Genomic DNA, 26,043 nt, shown 5'->3' on the forward strand with positions numbered 1-26,043 from the left:
TATTTTCATAATTTCAATTAAAATTCAAGAATACTTTGCGCCTTCGACATTGGCTACGACAAATCCTTATAAAATAGTGACAGATTGAAAATCGCTGTTGTCGTTGTTCTCTGCAACTTCACTGAATTACTATTTAACAATCCAAAGTGAGGGATACGAAGGAGTGTGAGGCAATCTATATGGTGATGCGTGTTACATACACAAAGTGAGATACTCCCTCTCAATGTCAGCCGTCAAGATTATACCACACTAGATCAGTAGATGTATAGACACAAATCAACGCACGTGTCGCTACAGAGCCGATGCTGCAAAACAAAACACGAACAATCTTGATACTTGAAGTTGTATCTTGATATGTTTTCAAAATCAAAATATTGTACAGTTATCGCTCGCGGCTTCGTTAGCGTTTTAAGGTAGGGTATTGGTTGTCATGGGTAAGGCAAAAAAAGTAGCACTTGTCCTTCCTTGGACTTCGAGTTTGCTTCATACCGAATTTCATCAAATTCGGTTCAGTGGTTTGGTCGTGACAGAGTTACTTTCACATTTATAACATTAGTATAGTTATAGATTATTCTTGTAGTACTTTGGAGTTAAAGCGCAAAAACCTTTATTAAAATTCTAACACCTTGTCTTATCGACTAATGTTTGGACCTGTTTAACTTTTCGCCAAAATTATCGGAATTACGATTTCACTATTCAATTTTTGTTAATTTCGATTTATTATGTAGGTACTTAGAGTCGAGATGGCCCAGTGGTTAGAACGCGTGCATCTTAACCGATGATTGCGGGTTCAAACCCAGGCAAGCACCGCTGATTCATGTGCTTAATTTGTCTTTATAATTCATCTCGTGCTCAGCGGTGAAAGAAAACATCTTTGACAAATTTCATAGAAATTCTGCCACATGTGTATTCCACCAACCCGCATTGGAACAGCGTGGTGGAATATGTTCCAAACCTTCTCCTCGAAGAGAGGAGGCCTTTAGCCCAGCAGTGGGAATTTACAGGCTGTTATTGTATCTAGGTACTTATATTCGTAGTTCATATAGTTTACTTATTGCTATTACTAAATAAGTTTTATTATTCAAGACAAGATTATATAGATGAAAAAACCGTGGAGTTGAACTTTTAATAACAAAAGCTGTATAATCAAAGTAAGTACGCCTTTTAACTTGTTATCAGTAAAAACTGCAATGGAAGTAAAACTAATGATTCTCCTGTAAAATCAGTACGTCCATATTATTATTTTTTATTGCGAAGATTATTCTTCAGATAAATTATTTTCATAAATATTTTGCTATTTAGAGATTAATAAAAATAATAAATAAACAAATATGAGACAACATCACATACATTACTTACTCTGATCCCAATGTAAGTAGCTGAAGCACTTGTATTATGGAAATCAGAAGTAACGACGGTACCACAAACACCCAGACCCAAGACAACATAGAAAACTAATGGTAATCTTCTACGTCGACTCGGCCGGGAATCGAACCCGGGCCCTCAAAGTGGCGTACCCATGAAAACCGGTGTACACCGGAGGTCGTCTAAATAATAAGATATTAAAGTAAGCAATTACACTTTAAATTTAAATCTGGGAAACATACTACATAAATTTTACTTTTAAGATACTTTCATAATTAAAGAAAACTTAATAGTTGGTTTTTATTTTTTGAGTCAAAGTAAAGCAAACTGAATATATTTACATAATTATTATATGTATAAAATAAAGGTTATTTTTTACGTTTTCTTTGAATATAGAAACCAGTACATACCGATTCCAAGAACTTGACTTACCTTACATATATTCCGATACGCTAAACTGATTCGTTCACGATCCTTGTCTTTTTAAAAATATCACTCACAACTCTTCCTATTCATCGTAATAATAATGCATATTAAAATAATTCATTTTATTAAAAAAAAAATATATATTTTAGATCTTTTAACTATTCGAAGAAAAATGTTATTGAACATTGACATTGCACCTTATTCTTTGAGAGATAAAGTTGAAATTTCTTTGAGCTAGTATTTCGCGCTAGTATTGGAAAGAGCGCGTTGTAAGATCAAATATGAACACCTTATTCAGATCGGTCCAATTTAAATTCTATTTATATGGACAGACAATTCAATTTCCCGTGATAGGTTCACGCGAACCTACAATGCTATGTTAAACTGTCAATAAGAATATGCAATGATTTTGTACCTAATAATAAAATACTTTAGAAATGTTTTATAGATAACTTCACTTATGTATTTAAATAGTGTACTTTGATTAATATATAGCTTCTTAATACATATTGGTGGACCACCAAATGGGCCACTTAAATGTAAGTGATCACTAAATAAAGAATATTAACTATTCTTTATATCGCCAATTTACTACCCAACTGAGAACTCAGATATATCCAAATGTGTACATATTAAACTAGGATTGAACCCAAATTAACTGACTTAAGGTTCTCATAACAATAATGTTATATGACAACCTCATTTTTATTATACGTGAGTGTGACGTACTACAGATTTTAACAAATATATTATCTGTGGTAAAAATCTCTACGGCAAATACACGACGGACGAGAAATCAAAAAAGTTTATTTTTCCCAGAAGTATAGTGAGACACGAGCTACAACCTGCAGAAACGATAATTATATAGTCTGTACTACGTTAATTAATATCGCAAGTTGAATATTATATTATGTTCATAGGATTCGTTGTCTTGCTTACAATTAAGAATAATGTAATATTTGAACACACACTTCAGAAGGTACTTTTTGAAAAATAAATCTTTATATATTCAGTAAATTCTTTTAAAAAATACATATATCATTGAGAGGATATTTTTATCTTAGGTATATTTCATTGAAAAATGTTTTTATACTTTTATAAATAAATATAAATAAATATGAGACAACATCACATACATTACTCTGATCCCAATGTAAGTAGCTAAAGCACTTGTGTTATAGAAAATCAGAAGTAACGACGGTACCACAAACACCCAGACCCAAGACAACATAGAAAACTAATGATAATCTACATCGACTCAGCTGGGAATCGAACCCAGGACCTCGGAGTGGCGTACCCATGAAAACCGACTTAAACACCACTGGATCACGGAGGTCGTCGTTTTCCTGTTTATGTTGGAAGGTACAACGAGTTTTTCCAAAATTATAATATGAATTAATGTAAATATAATAAAGATTTTTAAGTAATTGTCACTTTTCAATGATTTTTATTTTCGACGAATTTTTGTTAATTTATTTTATTTTTCCAATATTTTAGAAGCAAACGTTTGACGTATTTTTAAAAATCTCGTACTATTTCTAAAACTACTACCTTGACTAGATAGACCTTCCGTATAAATCGCTCAGCAGTTAGGCATGAAATTTACCAAGTGGAAAAATGTTTAATGTAGGTATATTTGTTAAGACAAGATTATCACAATACGTGTATGCAAATTGTAATGTATAAAAAAAATTGATCGCGTTTAGACAACGGATGTTTATAATAATCAATAGGTTTCCAACAATTGCATTGTTTATAAATGCCCGTCTGAAAACGAGATGAACTAAAAAGGTCGGAAAGGTATTTCCCATACAATAACTCAAAGACAGATTCAAGGGCTGACATTACTGATGGTACTCTTATATACTAAAAAAAGTTATTATTATGCCTAGACCTGTAGACTTTCCTTCCGAACGGATAAATACTTTGTGGGATAGGTATGCGCTGAGATATTCACTGTGTTTCATGTCAGCGGAATTATCCCACGTTCTGGATGAAATAAAGGTCTACCTCATACTGATCATAACAGATGAAATCAAAATGAGTGATATTTTTGTCGTTTTCATCAGCTACAACCGTACACATCTCAACAACCCAATGACGGGCGTATGACGGAAAACCAGATGATCAGAATTTGCGTTGCAGGCGGTCACCGAATAAGATAGATAGATGTATTTTCTTAGAGTTTTAAAAATAGGTATATTTCGGGATTTTTTGTAATAATTTGGATAAAGATATGAATAAATAATTTTTAAAAATTAATGAAAATTCAAACTGTTCTATTTTTAAATAACACAAAGACTATCACATGAACAACGTGCTTACATTGAAATCGTTTCGTCACGATAATTCGTGTCCATGTAAGATATTGTTTTACTGGGAATTTCATTAAGAATTCAACGCGGGCGGCGCGTATACCTTCAATATTAGACCGTAGGTATGTTGAAACACTTCTCGAAATGAAGACGACGTTTCAGGTACAAAACCGTTAATTTTTTTCCCAAATACTGCTATATCGTTTTCATTATAAGTAATAAAGTAATTCAAAGTACCTACTTAAAAACTAAAAAAATAGATATTAGATAATGTTATAACAATTCGAAATTAGGTATTTAAAATAAAAATGAATTACGTACAATAATGATAATATACAAAATATAGTAAAAATCGTTACATGTTTTTTAAAATATGTATTCTTCCACTCTACATCCTTCACCGTTAACTCAAATGCGTTCCATTACAAGTATAACTTTATATGTTTGATTTATGTATAAGTATCTATTATTTGTAATTAAAAGAAATAATTACTTGTATTTAATATATTTCTCTACAAATATCATTTCAATAAATTTTTTTAACGATTTTTAATATTTATATATTACAATTCTATTGTCGACAAAATGTTTCGTTGCAACGCGTCAAACGTAAAACGAAACGCTACTAGTTTACGAAACTCCTGCAATACATTGTTTTGACGTTTACAGTTTTGCTCACAAAGTTTTGATACCTTTTACTGTGATTCATGTAAATTGATATAATGTCGCCTCCGGCTGAATTAAGTTTTGACGAAATACTGAAGTTTATGTTAGCGCACAATGGCAAAGTCACAAATCATGAATTAGTTAAACATTTCAAAGTGTTTTTAATGAATCCTGACATGCGAGGTGAGTGAAAATAATTTGATAACACTGTTCGTTGAACTTTTAATTAGGTTATGCAAATTTCATACTTATTCTAATAGAAATACAGCATATCTTACCAAGGTTAATAAAAGCGTATTTGTTAAGTAAATTCTTCTAAGCCTTGATTTAACATTTGATTTTAAATAACTTTGTAGACGAAGCCAGGAATACATTCAAAAAACATGTCAACGCACTGGCTATTATCAAAAATCAGAATAATGAGAAATGGTTGATATTGAAAAAGAAATATATGAATAATAGTGCAAAGGAAAGTGATGAAGTTGTTGAAAATAAAGCAGCAGAGCCACCAGCTGTAGCTTCGAGTGAAAGTGTAGAACTAGAAGAAAATAATAGCCAACCGCCATATCGCCCACCGCCACCCATACAACTCAATCAAGACTTTAGTATTCTAGCAAATATAATACAAGATACATCAGCAATTCCTACACAGAAGCCTCCGATAGATATACCGCTAAATGAGAGCAAAGAAAGTCTCACATTGGCTGACGAGATTCCTCCAAAAGTTCATCCGAGAAGAAAGTCTACCGAAAGAATGATTACAGAGAAGAGGTCAAGTATACCAAGCTTGAATTCAGATACAAGAATGTCTATCCCAAATGAGGACACCTCAGATATTAGTGAGACCTCAACATTGACCACATCCCGCAGTGAGAGTATGCTAGTTGAAAGTGAACAAAAAATATCAGTTAAGGAGCGGAAGCAAATGTTTAACAGAATGGCATCCGAGAGCGATGTCATCAAGTCTCAAAAACTCAGCTTTAATAACTCGGTAAGTTTTGATCCTTGGTATTTATTTCATATAACGGACACTGTTATAGGTATGTAGTCCTAAACATTTTTCATGAAGTATGTTATATTTGTGTTTATAAGAATAGGTAGGATAAGAGTAGGTTTAGAAAAATACCAATATTAATAAAAAAAATAAGTATAAGAATAATCTATAAATTCATTGTGGATTTGCAGTGCTTTGAACAACACAGTTGTTGTCTAAAATCTTCATTGTCTTTTAAAGTTAACTCTTAGTGGATATAAGTAGTTATTAATATAAATAATTACTTATTATTCTCACACACTCACATGTCCTAATAAAAGAATTATTATATTATTATATACATATATATTAGTAAATTATTTGTTAACTGATCTTTTGAATTGCTAAGGTACATGAAGGATTATAAGCCTTGTCAGTATGTTGTCTTATTACTTATAGATTTAATTACTCATATAAAAATTACAAACAAAATATTCTTCATTCAAAATCTTTTACATTTCTTCTTTAATCAAGATTAAAGAAGAAATGTAAAAGTTTAGTTTAGAAGAAATGTAACAGTTATAGAACTTTGTAGGTACAGTCAACCTAGTAAGAAAACCTTCGTCAGTTTTCAAATTAATTCCTTTATCAAGTCGTAAACTCTTAGTACCTTTTGATACTAAAGCACTAAAATGACATCTGCATATAAAATTAAACTTACATAGTATGATAGCTTGGTTCAAAATAGTGTAACATCTTTGGACTACGTCTAGTTTCATATCAACATGAAACCTTTTTAATGGCATTTGGTCATTACAAATTCTACTGTATTGTCAAAATATGTCTGTCAGTGTCATATTTTCTCAATTGGTGAATCAGGTTTAATCATTCATACTGAGCACACGAAAATAGATCTTAAGGTGAAGAACCTTTTCTTACCCTGACTGTACGATATAATTCAAATATTACGACCAATATTCTATTTTTAAACTTAGTAAATTAATAAAAGCAAAACAAGAAAAAGAATTCTAATTAGTTCTTAAAACAAAATATTCATGTACATAAGTATATATTCCATGAACTAATTATAAAATCATTACACGGAATTAGGTAATGGACGGATACATTAGTCGCTATGCTAAATAAGTATTTAAATATACCTTTTTAAAGACAAGTTTGGAGTATAATGTTGGGATGGTTTTCTTTACTTTATAAATATATATCAATCTTCAATCATATATTGAACACACTTTCATTAATACACAAGAAATGATAATTTTAGTGATGTAGTTTACTTTACATCCTGAGAGTGACTAATGGCCTCCTTTCTTGAGGAGTATGTTTGGATTTTAGTCGTTAGTAAATATACTAATAGGTAGAATAATACTACTCAATTCAGGGTTTATATATTTTTTCACAATAACTTCAATTTACATAAAATATTAAAGAATTATTTGCTTAAATCTTCCATATAAATTCATTAGTGAATACAACAACAACAGCCTGTACATTCCCACTGCTGGGCTAAAGGCCTCCTCTCCCTTTGAGGAGAAGATTTGCAACATATTCCACCAAGCTGTTCCAATGCGGGTTGGTGGAATACACATGTAGCAGAATTTCTATGAAATTTGTCACATGCAGGTTTTCTCACGATGTTTTCCTTCACCGCTGAGCACGAGATGAATTAAAAAACAAATTAAGCACATGAATCAGCGGTGCTTGCCTGGGGTCACCGCAATCATCGGTTAAGATGCACACGTTCTAACCACTGGGCCATCGCGGCTCGGCATTAGTGAATATGGTGTAAAAAATATTTTGGTTGTTTTGGCCTTTATAGCTCACAGATATGGACTGCCCCCAATTTATTTAAACATGATAAAACTCGAAAAAGTTTTATCTGAGGCATCAATTTGTAACCTGGAATTCCATTTATAATTATATTGAATTATAAGCAATATGCTAATATACCATATATTGTATGCGTTCACGGTCACGCTGACACGAAAAACTAACAAATTATATTAAAACAATAATATTTCATTACTATTCTAGTTCAAAATAAAGTTTTATTTAACTCTGTATTACTAGTTTATGCCGCTATGTGAGGTAAAAATCGCAGGTTCGATTCCGAGATATTATCTTCCTCATTCTAAACACAAGTGAATATTAGTAAGTGCTAAATATTAATTACTACTAAATGTATTGGTTTGCTTTTGATGACGGACGGACTCAAATGCCGTAAAAGCATCCGGTAAGACGCTGACTTATGTAGGTAGACATACTCCCCGGTCGCAGCCACTTTCTTATTCTGCACGTGTATATAATAATGAGAAAGATATAATATTTTGCTATATTCAATGATAGCTTTTCAAAATTTATATATTATTTCAATAAATGCTTATTTCGATATTACCATTCAAATTCGATGTATCTACTGAGACCCGTGACAGGCACTCTTTTTTATACACTGCTGGATAGTTTCCATCTATTCTTGAATATATAGAAAAATGAATTTTATTTGAATCTACATAGAGTTCATTTTTACAGAAATCATTTGAGTCTGTATCGTCCTTTTTCTCCTCTTGATATATTTATCGTAGTAACAAATATGAATACATATTTTTTTAAATAGTAAATTAAAATTTATGAAGTCTGCAATATATGTATTATATATCGTCTCTGTAGTAATTATAGAAAGTCAAATATAATAAGTTCCGGTTTTAAATTGGTCAATTTGATTACTTTAATCGCTAAAACAAATCAAAATCAAAATATTCTTAACTATAAACTAACGCACATTTATATAATTTGTATGTGTACCAGTTCGGAAATAAGACTACTTATCAGCGATCAAATGAAGTACATAGTCAGACATACTTAGATACAATTGATAAAACACAATAATAATTTATATTAATATTATAAATGCGAAGGAACATACTGCAAAATTATGGAATAAATTCAAATATGAATTTGTATGTGTGTATGAAGCAAGTTTAAATTCTCTTATATGCTTGATAGTAATTTCCTAAAATACAAGCAAAGCCCTAGGCGATAACTAGTATAACATAACGATATGATTGTCTTCTAACGTCTTTAGTAGAATCAAAACCCTTCCGTGATCCGAATGTCAAGATGTTTTCATTTCGAAGTCACTAATCGTCAGCTAAATTGGGCACCTTGTTACTTAGTATACTATTTACTTACCTAATTATTACCCGAGTGAGGTAATTATAGATATTTTGGGGACTCAATCGAGGGTCAAAACACCTGTTAGCCGGCTGTGGTCGAACAATTTAAGGCATAAAAACGTGATAAGTGACATTGTCTTCGCGATAAACTTAGTCTGTTTTATGATTCAACGTCGTAACTTGTTTGATTCGAGTCGAATTGTTTTTAACAAAGCTAGCGTGCTATTTCGATGGGAATATTGTGTTTTTATTAAATACTTCATCATGTGCCTCGAGAATTACGTATTATAACTTATCTGTCGTTGTATAATTGTTGCTCATTATTTAAATGTATCGATACTTATTCTCGTTTCGTTCACTATTTATTTCAAGCATTTATAATTTAACGCGTTCGGATATTTTAAAATTAACTTGTGTTTCGAGTCGCGTATAATCTATAATTACGTGGATAATTCCATTATTGTTGTAAACTGCATCGTAATTTGTACTCGATGACACTGTTGTTTCACTATTAGTCGTCTATAAACATTCCATTATCAAGATGGCCCCTTATAAATATTAAATAATATTCAGGCTTTGAGCAACTGCAAAGGGCAACTGTAAATTATTAAAATAAAACTATGAATATCGTTATCTGTTCTAATAAAACTCTTTTGAATAATAAAATGTTGCGTTGTGGTTAACGTTGCCTCTCCGTCGACACCTGGCGCAGCTAATTGAATTGTAAAACCTTCGTCATGACCCTTTGGCGGTCAAAATGACGTGAATTTGATTATTATCGACAGTTCATTTTTCGTGATCGCGCCGGGATATCGGAAAGGTGAACTAAATTGCTAAATACACGCCTCGAACGATATTCGAGAGGCACTCCGGAAACGAACATTACCTTCTTTATACGATATTCTATTAAAAACGTGACAAATTGTGGCTTTACAATATCATAAACATTAAGCTAGCCCATAGAGCGCTAAATAATACATGACTACACCCAAAGGGCACATTTAAAAATAACCGAAGAGGGATGTTCATTGCGAAAACAAAAATTTTATATAATAAATAATTTTGGCTCGTACGAGTGGAACAACACCCCCTGTGAGGGTAGCTTACAAAGCAAACAACAAAAGCTCCTAATGACAAATATTAGGCCGCGTCGCGTACGCCTCCAGCACCTAATGGACTTTACAATTGCTTTATACAACGTACGCCACGATGTAGCCTATTAAGAGGATGAGGGCATGCATTAACCCGCTGTAAAAACACATTTTTGTTTGCGGCAACATACCGATGTTAAAACTAAACTATTTTAAACTATATTCCGTATCTTAAACGTATACGATACCAGTAGCAATATTTAATCAGTATATCCGTCATCCGATAATAAATCAACGTTAATAATAATCAGGCTTTCTAACAATTAGTGCAGCACTTACAAATGTTCAAACAAGATCGACACGAGTTTCGGTATATCGATATTCACTTACGTTTGACGCGGAAGCTAATAAATTATAAACAATCCGTTTCTCACTAATATGCCACATTGCCACCCGGCCGAGCGAGATCCTGACACATAAATCAAAACTGAAATAGACCGACGACGGTCGCTTCCGCTCTTCAATTGGAATACTCTAGAAAAATTAATCCACAAAGATTTTATGAAAGTGCAGTCTTTTTTCACTCCGCTATAAAAGGATACTTTAAGATCTGAGAGTTAAACTTTTAGTTTTTATCCGCTTCCTTTGAATGAGGGTCAATTAAAATATCAACTACATTATCGCTTAAAGGGGTAATTAAATTACAATGACTTAATATTTATTCTGGTTTTTCTAATTGTAAATGATAGTCTCCTGTGTTTGTCGATGCACATTGATTTGATTTGAACACCGATAGCTAGGGATTACAATTTAGTTTAATGAAATTGCATGCCCGGTAACGTCCCAAATGAATATTGCGCTATCAATATTACACTGTTTAAAGTCAATATTACAATCATTATTCATGATGCATAGTGTATTGAATAGCGGCTCGTGACTGGTAAATTGTCTGAACACAGTTATTGTCGTGTGACTCCTCACGCACGTGGCCCATTAGTGTTTCGAAAAGGTCATGCACATTGACCACATGGGTGTTTAGGGCTTTTTGAACGTTAGGAAAAGTTATTGCTATTTTATTTTTATTTAAAATAGAAAGTCAGAAGGGCAAATTAGCCACCTGATGGTAAGTGGTCCTAACTTTACATGGACATTACAAAAATTATTAATATCCTCTCTGTATCCGTATCCTGTATTGTCAATGCCCGCCTAACCATGATGAACTGAGATGTTATGTCCTCTGTACTTGTAATTACTCCAGTTCAATCATCATTCAAACCGAAACACAGCAATACAGAGTACCGCTGTTTGGCTATAGATTAACTGATGAGTTGATACCCACTGAGGCCTACAAAAAACTCTCCCGTCGGTGTTTTCGATAAAATTTCGAACGAAAAGCAAAATATTCTTTACTAGTTGTAGCCCGTGGCATTGCTCGCCTTTTGGGGGATTGTTTGTCATGTGTTAGGAAAAAAAGTTGCCTATGTACTTTCTTGGAGCTCAAATTTCTTTCATACTAAATTTAATCAAAATCGGTTCATTGGTTTGGTAGCGAAAGAGCGACAGAGTTACTTTCACATATATAATTAGTATAGATTTGAATTTAATAGAGAATTAAATTGAGCGTTAGGATACCGTCAATTCGGAAAGTAAATTCTAGCGAAAATAAGCTACTAAAAATTCAGTATTTATACATTTACTCGAAGAAGTAATGCTATACAAGGAAATATTATGTCCTGTATGGAAATCAACATTTCTAGACTCCACATTTTCATTTATATTCCCACTTCATGTTCATCAGGGAAGCGATCACATTGATATCACTTAAAATAGACAAATTGCTCTAGATAGATTCATCATTATCGCCTATCTAATCGGAAACATTGATTGTTATTTTAAAAGTAGCTAGTTTAATCTTACGCTTTTAAAGCTTCTGCTAAGTGAGTGCTAAACGTGAAATTCAATTTGTTTTTAGTGTCTTAGCACTTAGTGGACCTTTTTATTGCCAGCGTCATCACGTCTCATGTTTAATTTTGAGTCAGTTAATACGATTAAATGTTTGCAAATTTTATCCTCTTTTTGAGGAATACGAACAAGCTTGATGATAACAAAAAACGACTTACAATGACTTTATTTCAGATGGACTTAATTATCATATTCATTTTATTCAACATAATCTGTTTCTTTGTCGCAATGACTTTTACTTGTGGACATAAATTATATGTTGTAAAAATTGGGACAGATTAAACTATAACAAAAATTAAAACGTATTGAAGATTTCATTTGATAATGCTCTTAAAACACGTACTGTCTATTTTCATAGTCTATTCTAAAAATTAATTAGTAAGCTATATAATTAAAGCCATTAAGAGGTTGGCGAAAATAAGCATCGTTTTAAGTAACGCCGTCATCGTTTTGAACAAACTCATGGTAGTTGTTATGCACGATGCGAGAGATAAGCGATCACGGTCCGCTGCGAGCTGGCAGGAAAATATGACCGATTTCATTGTTCTCTCTCTGCTATTCGGCTCTGAGAATCACTTGCAGCCATCAACAACGCGGATGCCACAATCAACGAGCCTTGTCGATGCGATGGAAATAGGAGAGAATTAGCTGCTATTGAAAGATAAAAGATGTAATACGCTCGGCGTGAAATACAATTGAATTCCTACATTGATCTTTTCGCATCGGGTGAAACGAAAAAATGTTTCGACGTACTCGCCAGATGATTGATGCCAAGTAACGCACGAGAAATTGGAAAGTTTGTTGTTTTTTTTTTTCAAAAGTAAGCATTTTTTTGCGGTTTGCAAACCTTTTCATGTTCTTATCTTTTCGAGGATTTGGGCTCTTTTTATCTATAACGAGACATGTTAAACAAAATCAATCTTATGATCTTACTTTTGTTAGTTTCGTGATTAGTCATATGAATGTTGTTTTAGTTTATCTTGTTCTTATACGTCGTTTACGTCAGACGCTAGCATATTTCGTTTCTTCTTTTACGCGCTTATCTTATAAGTAATTACTGGAATTATTTATAAGGAAATCGCATTAAAAAGTATTCCTTAAATTAATCTTACTCAGAAAATATTTCCGATAAAATCAGTAAGTTGTAAACATAACTTAATCGTTTTCTTTTACCACGCACGTAAATGTTAATAAGTAGTGAATAAGTAGTATTTCGCCTGTGGATATTCAATTACAAACACTTCACGAAGTCTATCACAATCACATAAAATTTTGGTAACGTATTGCCAATAAATCCCGATAAACAAATTTCCAGCGGCGACAAGTCAGCTATTATAATGAGCAACGCTGGATGGCATGATGTGTATCGATCGTACCGTGCCGTCGCCACCATAATGTGGCTTCGCACACCCTGATCCGGCGACGTCCTGCGGCGAGGCACGCACGCCGGGTCCCTACGGCGACGCACTGGCGTCTCTTGACTTGACTCCTTCCAATACATTCGAGTTTCTTTCTCTCGTAAATTTTAAGTCACCACACTTTGTCTTTTACATTATGTATGTAGTTCTATATTTACAATTCAACTCTAATTCCCACCTTATAAAATGATGTTGGTCATTATTCTTGAATATTTTTCAATTAATTTAATGAAATGAAACTGTTTTATGTTGTTTATGTATGAACTTTTTGTTTTGTTGATTTGTTGCATATTTCGAATAATTTTACATTATACCGTGTATCTAATTTACAGGTTTTTGTGTGTAATTTATCGTAGATAAATTAATAGTAGCGTTTAATTGCAACGTTGTATAATCCTGATTTATTCGTTAATCGGCTAGATTTGTTGTATGATAGCACGGTATGTAGTGAGCTGTTATGTAGGTGCTACAAATCAGTCTTGTAACCATTTATTGAAGCAATCTCAGTTTACGCACGCTCATAAAATTTCTCAAGTAAGACCTATAGGATCAAAACTATTCTAGTCCTTGAGTGAATTTCAGTCCAGAAAACCTAATTAATAATGTTGCAGCTGACGTAATAAATGATCATTTTTATTGTAAATTATACAAACAATTGTATCACAAATTTAAAAAGTCTTAAGCAATCATTATTGATAGTAGTCTCAAAGAGAATTGACAGTATTACTTCGTCGTTAATTGTCGTTATCGCAGAACCCAAAAAACCGGCAACGTACAAACTTAATCTTCTTATTAAATCAAACACATCACATTAAGGATGTTATCTTGTCAATATTGAAGTCCCTAACAGTGAGGGCAATAGTGTAGACATAAATATGTAACGACAGGTGGTAAAGTGGTCATGCTGAGCAACGCACGCCCGAACTCGCATAACCAAATGTAGCTATATCAATCAACTCGCGTTTAAATTTGTACTTTAAAGCATTAACAATACAAGCTATAGTCAAATTTCTCAAGTTAAGGTCTTTATGACCGTAAGTCCTCTGCTTCAATCGCAACGCAAGCCTGAAGACGGGAGAATTCGAATTTATTGACCATTAATTCAAAATATTATTTTCACAATATAAGTACTCATTTATTAATTTTGAAATATTAGGTTCCGATTAATTTATATGTGTCTTTAAGATATTTATTATGTATGTAAATATAGTCTTTATTTATAATCCTAATCTTTTGTTTTCAGCGCAGTAAGTTTATTTCATTTATTTGATTGTCTTTGACTTTTGTGAAAAGAATATGTAAGATGTATAGATGTTTAGCATTCTGCAATATTAACAGACTTATCAATATTATAGAAATATATAACAGTGACTACAAAATATAGTACGCGTTGAGAAATTGTTGAGCGTCATTTTTATGAATAATTTATGCTTTTATGTCGCCAGTAATCAGTTGTATTTATTTTCAGAGTGTCGACGAAGAAGATAGAGTATCGGTAAGTATAAAACAAATATACTAAATAAAAAAAAAAGTTGCGAGTTCTCTTAGAAACACAAGTTTTTCATTTTCCTCAAATTTTTATGACCATGTTAGTATTTTGTTCTTCCAAATAGCATTTAATTTGGTGGTGGCTATGTGCAATCCCATTTGGGTTGAAACCACACAGAATACAATAGCTGAATGGCGAAAGAATATTATAATATAACCCCAAAATATCAGTGTCCTTATTTATGTATGTGTTGTGACGTGAGGAGTGATACGTGTATACCAAGTGAGAATAACTTCGGACATGAGGGACATACCATCTTAGATCCCAATATTAGTGGAGCATTGGCGATGTAAATAATGGTTAATATATCTTACAGCGCTAATGCCTATGGGCTGTGGTAACAAATGACCATCAGGTGGCACACTTGGAAATAGAGTGCACCAATAGTTCAAATTTCGAATTGTGCTTAAACCTTTTTTAATTCTCCAAAAAATGTATTATCTACTACAATTTAGGCACTGCGTTGATAGTCAGTCGGACAGTCCCTTTTAATAAACTTACACTCAAAGCGCCAGAAATATCGTCTGTAGTTAAAATATTCTCGGCCACTCCAACACTGAATACTTGTCATATGAACATGTCACCACGTATAATAATTTTAGCTTACAAAAAACAAAACAATATCGCTTAAAATTTATATTAATAACTTAATTTTCTGTTAACCTAATAATTACAAAAAGAAAAGATTGTTCGAAGCATGTTTCTTTAGCGTTAAAATAAATAGCGAACATTAGTGTAACATTCGTGTAAAAATGTTCTTTCATTTCAGTAACAGAACAAACATACAAATAGAATTAATAACATTCACTCACGCTACATAAGAAGATTGAATATTAACACTTGAAAATATTTACGAATTAGATTTGAGTGTTCTTTATATCCTGGAATACAATTTTATAGATCAGAAAATGAAATATCGGTTAAAAATCAAATAAAAAACTTCAATCGCGATTTTTTCAAACTTTAATTTTTATTTATTATATTATAATATGTCCTATGTCATATAGTGACTACGTATCACAGATAACACAAATTATAATTAAAGTTGTGAAAGTTATCTACCAATATTTTTTCTAATTTTCAATATCAACACATTCTCGATTTAAAATCGATTTTATACACATAAATCAATATTGATAAAAGATTTGAAAGTTGATATTGGTCAACAAAATACGCCGGATATGACTATATATTTGTTACAGCTGGAACACAAAGAAACGGGACCATTAGATTCGAAGCAGAAGCAGTGGATACTCTGCGCAGCGAGGGGCGAGTATCACACCCTTGCCAAAATGTGCAAAGAAAACTCTAAACTTGTCCGTACTAAGGTAAGCAAGCTTTATATTACCAGACCACTAGAATTCACTGCATGAATGCAATTAGATGATCATCCGGTTTTGGAAATGGTTTATTAATTTTCTCGATTTGTTTTAAAATTAGGTATATTATCCAGTTACGACAAATATATCCTATAATAATCAATTATATCCAAACTTATTTTAAACATAAATGTTTGGTAATTATTTACGAGTACGTAGCAATGAAGTAAAAATAAGGTGTCTTTTATTAGAATATGAATTGTAAATTTTTATATACCAGTATCCAAAAATTAAACATCAACAAGTAACCACTTAAAATTTGCGTCAGTGCTGTGCAAACAAACAAAAAAAAGAACTGGAGAGATTTCCAGAAAAAAGGTGATAAACGTTAACGGATGTAGTGGTCTCATCCTGAGTTGTTAGGCGTTAGTTAGCGCCGAACCAGAGCATGTGTCCAAAAGGTGTGCGTCTAATTGGGAAGGTCTCGGCGCCGACCCGCGCCCCCCGCATGCTATCTTGACGTATCTCCGGACGTCCCTTGTTTTATTTTACGAGCCATATCTCAAGTCCCTTTTTTTCAACTATTGTTTATGCTTACGCGCACTTGATATATAGATGTCATATAACTTGAGTATCGCTAATTCCTTGCTGATCGATGGCTCGATTTACATTTGTTTTAACTACAACCACAGGGGTCAAGATCTCTCAAAATTATTTATTGTTACTTCCTCATTTATTATCTTCGATATTATCGATATTGTTAATAGTGTTTCGTTCTATTTGTTTTTCATTCGATCCATCAAGTGTATCAGCGATTTAAGTACGTTTAAATTATTAACTATCACTATTAAGTACTTTATTAAATAGAACAGTATTTATGACTGTTTATCAGATACATCCATTATCCATTATAATTTACGTTTGCTTAAGGTCTTCATTTGAGCATTTAGGCCAGGGTTCGAGTGCATTACTTTTATTGTATACGCAATAAAATCTGTAATGATAGCGTTCTCTTTTATTGATTCGTTGTAAATCAAGTCCCGGAGCAATTGGATTTGAATTTTATTGGCATCCTCGAGGATATGTGAATTGTTGTTAAGTTAAGTTAATGAGAGTGATCCGAGATTGTCTCTTAGTGCACTCGCTATTTGATTGAACTTGATTTATAAATACGTCTTCCTGCGATTCCTTATCGCGGTTTTCGTTTTTTTGCTATTCGTTATATAAATGTTTTAGTATCTGCAAATAAATATATATCACCGTAAATTGCTCTAAAGATAAATTCGAATGATTCTATGTCTGACTTAATACGAGTTGTTATATAACTAGTATTTTAAGAGTCATTAAACTCAAAGTTCGGAAGTAACAAAGTGAAGTGGTAACGAGTTGTAAATTTAAATTGTATTATAGAACACATTTTACTTAAAAAATGTCGTAACTAATGCAGTTTCTTTGTTTAAACGTAAGAATGTTTGCGGTATGGTACATGAAACATTTGTCCCAGCTTCACCTTTGTGTTAGAGCAACTAAGACGAGTTAATTATTATTCACTGTATTATTTCAAATTTGTCTCCAATTAGTCCGTCGCCGAGTCTATTGGTTATAACATCTGCTTTGAAATTTCGTGCGGTTGTTTTCATTTTCTCTTATCCAACTAATAAAGCAACAGTAAATATTGTCAGACAGTATGTAACACGTGTTTGCTACTAAGGCACGATGGTTGACATTTGTCGTCTCTCCAATAAAAAACACTTTGATGATTATTTTCGTATTTGCCCTACTCGATGATAGAATTATCGATTTGTGGAAATGTCTTTGTGTGCGTGTCCTTACAACATTTTTTATTATATGATCCGCTTGTATCTCTTAGAAATGAGACACTTAAATATGTCATCGTTGCTTCCTATCTAAAGAGCTCTGATATTTATTAATTGACTAAAGACCGCCCGCGGGGACGCTCGGCTCCGTTTCCGAGTCTTTGGAATTCCTTAAATTATCGATTTTCGACTTTACGAATTGATCGATTATCATTTTTATCCGATGGTTTTCTATTCCATTTTAATATTAAAAACTGTTTATACATTGGCCAGCATTTTATTTTTGTACATATATGACATATGTTGATAAAAATGTATTTGTATAAAATGAAAATGACATAAAAAAATAGCTTTATGAAAAATGATTTTGGTGTTGACAAACAAAGCCGCTACTTCTCGGCAATATACGTCGTAGCGGCAAAATATTTATAAATATTTATTGTATGCTCTTTCATTACCGACATCATATTAATTGACACCGCGTGTACGCTCGTAACAAATTTTACATTTGGACCAAAAGCGTAAATTTCGTTCCACGATGTCGTTAATAATAAAAATTATCATTTTCTTCTTTCACTAAAAACATTTTAGTTTATGAAAATATGTTTCAACTGCTCGTCTTGTTTAACGATCGAGCATCCTTGGTGTTGTGACAAAAAAAATATGTGTAACAGGTAAAATAGAAAAATGTGGAATGTGAAATTAATCTATTCCAGATAAGGATATATTGCGATTTTTTTAAACCTTACCCTTGAAACAAAATACTCTCATATTACAAATAAGATAACACGATTAAAGATAAAATCTTTTTGCTGCGCCTGACTCAGTGGTAATGACCATGGTCGTTTTTATAGACGGCAATTCGTAAAAAAAACAATATCGTATTTGATTTGTCGATGTTTTAAAGGATGAATCGGATTTATTTAATTATTCCTTAACGGCCATGTAATTGTGTTGATGAAGGTTTGTTTAGTCAATAAACCGTTGGAGAGCCTCTTGTTATTATTTGTGATTTACGATTCTCCGTTTAGGGTTAGACTAGGGCTACCATTACAAATTAATGATATTTTTTATTAAAAAGTTATGTTATGTAAATTGATTCGGTATTTCTTTATTATTCGTCCGCTATATTTGTTAATCTAGAATGTTTTATGGACATATTTCACAGTCGATATGCTGCTGTTTTTTTAATATTGCAAAGGAACGTTAGTCTAGAAGATTTTCCCGTTTATGGATTCTTATCATATGATTAAATATTGTGAATGTTTATTGCCTAAATAAAAAAGCCATGAATAATACTTAATTAGAATTGGACATTAAATAGAGTATCACCGGCTTAGGGCTATAAAAGTAAAATTTCAGTCATTGAAATTAATATTATTTGATAATACTATCGCTAACATAAGCGACAACCCTATCTGTGTACTGATCATGAAATCGCGTATAAGTTAAAAAATTCAATTATCGCGAACGTTGTAATCATTAAAAATTAATTCTTAAAAGTACCATAACAATGAAAATTTATGTTGGGAATGTGTCCAGACACTCGAATAATCGGTAAGAATTTGAATTAATTAGAACATAGATCGCAATTAAAACTAATATTTATGTGCTAAACGCAACGGCGCTTATATATCACACGACAGCCCATTGTTTTTATTTATTTATTAATTTATATAGAATTATTGATACACGTAAAATTTTATTTAATCTAAACTGTTATAAGTAATTACTACGTTTTGTTATTTATGTAAAGTATACGAATATTTATAACGTAATCACATCTTACAAACCAATTCTTCTCTACACAGTACAAAACAAAGTCGCTTCTCGTCATCGGTACGATCATAACTTTTAAACTAGGAAATAGATTTTAATGCAGGTTTCTTAAAATATATTTTCATTAACGGTTTTCAAAGTCGGCACGGGTAGATACAAAATAAATATGTATACTTAACATATATTAAATTTTTTAAACACTCCAATTTAAAAAACTTACGGATTTACTATATTTGAAATTGGTGAATTCGATAAGAGAAGAAGTGATTATATTTTTAAAGTAGAAATGTAAAAAAATGTATCCAAACGCTAGCCCACAATGAAGTCTAGTCGGTATCAAATCTCAATATTACAATCCCAATTAGTCTCACCCAAAGTTCGTGTTAATATGAATAACATTTTGGCGATTTTAACACACGTGGCCTCGCTTAGACGCCGGGATACGATTTCAAAGTAAAAAATTATTTCCAAACATTCGTCTAATATTTCGGCTGCACGCGCTATTAACGCCCAGTCGACTGTGGGAGTTTCGTCGCGGTAAGCAGTTTATGCTGTGATTTATTTATGCACGTTGCACGCATCCACACCGCTGACATCTTTTGCTCTAATTAAGACAGTCATTTTCCTTAATGATTTATATATTTTAATACTAAGATGACCAATTACCGTACTCGTTTTATGTCAGCAATAGATATCAACATTATTATTGTTACTAATACGGTTTTACCATAATTAGATAATAAATTTGTTGTTTAAATTTATTATTGAATGGTTATAAAGTTATATTTGAATAATCAATGACGAATATGAAACATTATTAAACCATATCTCATCAGAGTTCCATGAAAATGTATAAAAACAGCCATTTAAAATCTGATTCCGAAGCTGAGCCCTTTTGTTACGCTCGACTGTTACCCCGGGTAGTCGAGCACGACCCGAACTTTGTTGTATTGTTGTAGATTTTTTGTCGTTTACAATGGCTGTGCTAACTCTTCGAATATTGCCGGCGCCAAGTCGATGCAACATGAGATTTACGCGCCTCATTTGACTCGGCTCTGGATGTTTATGTGTTTGACACAGACCGAAAAAAATGTGCTATTAGGAAGTTGAGATTTGTATTTCGAATCTATTTAAGCGATCATTGTTTTGATTCAAGATAATAAATTGTTTATTGAAATTCTTTTTTCAAATAGATAGACAGACTATTTTGGAGTTTTATATGAACAAACGTTTTTTATTTGATTGTAACGAAAAACGACAACAACATTTGACACTGAGTTAATAATTTTGTGTGTATATAAAACAAAGTGGCTATCACTTAAACATTGACAAGAATAAAATAAAACAAACTGTAAAACAATGAAACTAGATTACGTATCCGTTTAAACGGGGGGTCTCGGACACGATCTAGGCGCGTAGCATAAGGCACTTGCGCGCGAGTGCAAGTCATCGCCACAATAAGTGATTTCCAACACGGTGACTATGCAATATTGTAATAGTTGTTTGTTTAGTGGCTCTACCTTACCCGTGTATCGACCTAATCATATATGCCGAGTTTTGTTTTTATACCGACGTTTTATTAAAGAGTTCATGGGTGTGTTATGTTAGCTACAATCAAATTTGAAAATAGACAGGTTAGCGTTCTCATTGCCTTCGTAATTTAGTTTCTGGCGCCAACGTCGAGGTGTTGGCAGTGGCCGATTGAAACTTATTTATTTGAAGCTATTGTTGCTTTTATTATGACCGTTTAATAGTCACCGACCCTTGTATTTGTTTAGAGGTTCCGTTCTGAATACGATTCGTTATTTCCTTCGTTTGTTTTTTTTTGTCATGACTCCGATTTATTCGATTTTTTCTACTCGTGAGATGGTTCGTTGGATGATGTATTTGAGGTGTTTTAATAAATGCATTTTTAATCATAGTATTTAATGTCTTTTTTGTGTTCGATGTATTTGATTGTAATAATTGTGACTAAACAACAAATGTCAGTACATTTAGCGCGCTTCGACACGAGAATTAGGAGAGTGCATCTTGATAACCTCACAGCTTCGGAACAAGCTTAGATGCGTTCGAAAACATGACTGTCAAAGTTTCGAACTGAACGATTCTTTCGAAGCGTTCTCATCATTTTATAATGTCCATAAGATTTTATGCATTTAAAGGTGGCAAGGAACCTGTTCTAAATGTTTGAATTTCCAACGATTTTTTTTTCCAGGATAAAAAGAGGAGTACGCTTGTAGTGTCCGATTTATGTTCTTTCCGAAAGGATTTTCATGTGGGTGTAACTCCGGCCTTCGGTGCTTGCTTGTCACTTCGGAATGGGGGATAAATACAGTTCGAGTCGACTTTGGATTTGTGTTTCGTGCAAATTAGCAATGGCCGTTAAAATTCTAGAAACATCTTTTTTAACTTAAACGTTTTAAATTATTTGTAAAATTCGTCGTATATAAGACAAGGTTAATTTAATCGATGTTAATACTGACTTATTATTGGATTAATAAACATATACATAGAAAATTTTATTCAATTAAACATTAGCATAAATAGCATTAAATATGCAATTGTATAAAGAAACAGCTAAGGAAAATTTACACCAAGTAGATATTGATATAAAGCTGGGTTTGTTATTGCAAAACATGAAAGCAAGCTGCTTTATATACACGAAGAAAGGGATAATGAGGGCGGACGAGCCGTCACTCAAACGATTTGTGATCGCATGACAAACTACCGTCGACTAATACATGCTAACCTCAACCTAACTCGAATTTGGGTCATAATAACTGACCATAAAACTTATTATGCGAAAAACTTCCGGACTACTTAATATTTTAATATTATTTACTTATTAAATATTATGGCGTCTTATATCAAGGATATATTTCGATATTTATTGAATCTTCATTGAATACTTCAACTGATTACAATCTTATGATAATTTAAATGGCGGCTGAATGTTGTCATGTTAGGAACAGTAATATTCATTTACATATTTGATATTGAGGTTGGTGCATAGATATTACAGTTTACGGAGCTGAATCTAGCTGATACATACCATATCTGCAATATAATTACTTAGAGCCAATTCGATTTTTCTAGAATATTTCAATTTTGATTTATGAGGAACGAATACGTTTTCAATTCGACTTTGTAATTATATTTCGAAAGTGTCAGATGTTTTCCAAGATGGATAGAGACGAATGTTATCATTTACATGTAAAATTTGATCTGAGAAATAACCGTTACCAAAAAACTAGACACGATAATATATTAAACAGTACTGAAATTCAATTTTACAAACACATTTACATAAAGTGGCAGAAATCGTAAAGGATACCCAATTAACCCGACCCGAAATGCTCCGACAGCGTGTTTAGGCGTCGAGTTTTAATTTGGCAGAATCGAGCTATCGTACATCAGGGAGATGGGTGCAAAATTTACGCAAGCCGGCTGGGGACTACCGAATCCCCAGTTCACCGCGGCACATTAATTAACCGACCGGGTTCCATACGGCGTCCCGTACAGCGCCTGGTGGCGAGGGTAGATTTACGACATATTCGGCCAGCATCTATCCGATAAACTAATTGCAGTGCGCAGCTATTGTTTCTAAATACTGGCACAGCTAGGCCGGCCGCCCGATTGTCCTTAGCGCATTCAGGATTGCGCCCATCTCTCCATGATCGATGGCGTGTTGCTACCAACGGTCTATTCCGTAGATGGTGAATGGGCTTGGCTTGGCGTCAATAGATAAAATTTTGGTTAACAAGCAACTGACCAATAGCTGTTGCTTCTAATAAATAAAGTACTAAACTGTTCTTGGACAATTTAGTTAAAATTCTAAGTGATATAGAATGTAAAATTAAACAGATTTTTTTTTTTCTAGATAATTTATGAATTCTATAGGATGATAAATATTTGAGACAAGTTTTTTACGTCGTCGTTCGTTCTTTTTTTTCTTTTTGTAACGTAAAGTGTTACTTTTTCAAAATAAAATAGTGAAAATTATAGATCCAAAGTGAATTTTATATTGCAATGTGGTACATGAGGGTGTATCATATTTGTACGTGGCACTTGCGGCGTACACGCGCCCGCCCCGGGCAATCCGCGAACAGCCCACGTTTTGGATATGTTTCCCATATATTTTACCGTCTGGAATTCGTAAAACATTATCATGTTATTGAAATATATCTAAATATTTCACGAATTAGAAAATAATTTCGTACGTAACATCTGTCATTTCGAATTTACCACGCGAATGGGGAATGTTGGTGATTTAAAAATGGAATATATTTATATTGCCATTTAAAATGTCGTGCACGTGTACGCGAGCCACTGAAAGCTCTATGCGACACGTGTTTTTTTGAACGCTCTGAGCTAATCCTTGCAAATGGTACAGGCGTCGTCACGTCTGAATTCACTTTCATCTCCGTCTATATCCGTTGTTCGGTACAGTCAAGACAAAAATAATTATAACCACGAAGCGTAGGCAGCGCGAGACTCGGTTAAGCCACTACAATTCGTTTGCGGCGGCAATGAGCGGCTTGTAAATCAAAGGGATTCAAACATAATTAAGCTCATAATTAATGTAAAGACTCCTTTATTTATAGGCACACTCATTCTTAAAATTGCCCCCGTTCTGATAAGGCGCCCCTAAACACATGTAACATGTTAATGGGCGTAGATAATGGAGGCTAAAAGACGGTTGCATAAAAATAACACAAAACGTTATTCGATTTCATAAAACAATAAAACTATCTAGTGTAATAAAATATGAGTCGGATTCATAAAAATTATCACGCAAGAGTTATATTTCCTTAATAATAATCGTGACAGAACGGCGAGACAGGATACGTATGTTATAAAGTCGAAACTGAGAGTAAGGCGGCTCTGATTTACAGCTAGCTCGTCAAATATATATTTTTTCTTGAAGCCTGTAAAGCCAAGCGTGCGATGGCGATGCTGTCGCTCATTCGCCGCGCTCGTACGTCAAAGCGGTCTAAGTTATATCCGCCACCGCGGGTAGACTGGCACCCTATTAATTTGTTTATATTAGTGACGTTCACTTGCGCAGTCAATCACGATTGTCGTCGAACGCCCGATACACGATTTGTTTTCGAAAGATCTTAACCGTGTTTCGGTTATTTCTGTACAATTGAAGCTTTTAAATTTAGTGTCACCGCAACTCTCCGGAGACGCTCTAAGCATTTGTCTCGGAATATTTATCGTCGCGGCACGCCGTATATATCATCCGCTCGCTATTGTGGCTATCTATCAGAAGCCACGCGGGCCGGGCTAAATTGATTATTTATTCAGGCTTACTTAAATCTTCAGAGCGGTCGTGTTATTTGTAGTTTAAATAGGCTGGAGTCGCTTAATGCGTATTAAAAGTATGCAACGACGCGTCGCGTTTGCCGTTTGATAATCATTAAGAGTGTTTTATGATTTTGTAAATTTATCGAACGATAAAAACGTTAGCCTACATTTCTTTGTACGGTGACTCGTAATCATATTCAAAAGCGTATAATATAACGAGAATAGCAAAGTTTCTCGATAACAAGCCACTTAAATTAGCTAAGATGTTTATACAATAAGTTAATAACAATGTAAATTAAAGTCCCGACATCGTTAAGCAAACAATAGCCGCGACCCGGGACAATACTACACACTAATGAACGCGCTACCACTAGATTATTATGGGGATCATTTTACACACAAAACGTTGCACACCGGTAACCGAAGTTCAAGCGTGTCCCTTTGTAATTATATTACGTACTCGTGGTACTTCTGTGTTTAAACGAGAGGGCAGCGGCATGACCTCCCCGGGCGTACGGGGATGAACACGCCGCACTCTGGTGGAAATATAAAACAAGTACATTATTTTAAGGCTAATTGGCAAAGGCCGCTTGCAGCGGTAGGTGCGAGCATCGGGAATTTGCCCACGGCGGTACCGAATTCGCGGTACGGCGGCCTCATTACGGTACGGGCACGGAACAACGCATCGTTGAATTGCTATCTGCGAGCACTTGAGCTAGATGCGGACATAACAAAGGAATCATTGTAATTTGAAAAATATTAAACATAAGATGTAAGTTGTAGACCACTTTGCAGTTCAAGAATGAGATGTGTACATTCAGGTTAGATCTTATATAAAATTATTTAACTCTTGTGTGAGGCA

General features: G+C 33.3%; 1 protein-coding gene across 1 annotated transcript in view; it reads left to right on the top strand.

Moving 5' to 3' along the window:
- The first annotated feature begins 4,755 nt into the window (after positions 1-4,755).
- LOC124543082 overlaps positions 4,756-26,043 on the top strand; it is a 34,510-nt gene continuing 13,222 nt past the window's right edge. The window contains exons 1-4 of the mRNA XM_047121115.1: positions 4,756-4,955; positions 5,129-5,763; positions 14,876-14,902; positions 16,159-16,284. Coding sequence (XP_046977071.1) covers positions 4,829-4,955; positions 5,129-5,763; positions 14,876-14,902; positions 16,159-16,284 — 915 coding nt within the window. The 5' untranslated portion in view covers positions 4,756-4,828. The remainder of the gene's footprint in view (positions 4,956-5,128; positions 5,764-14,875; positions 14,903-16,158; positions 16,285-26,043) is intronic.

Source organism: Vanessa cardui, chromosome Z (genome assembly GCF_905220365.1).
Source record: "Vanessa cardui chromosome Z, ilVanCard2.1, whole genome shotgun sequence".
Lineage (NCBI taxonomy): Eukaryota > Metazoa > Arthropoda > Insecta > Lepidoptera > Nymphalidae > Vanessa > Vanessa cardui.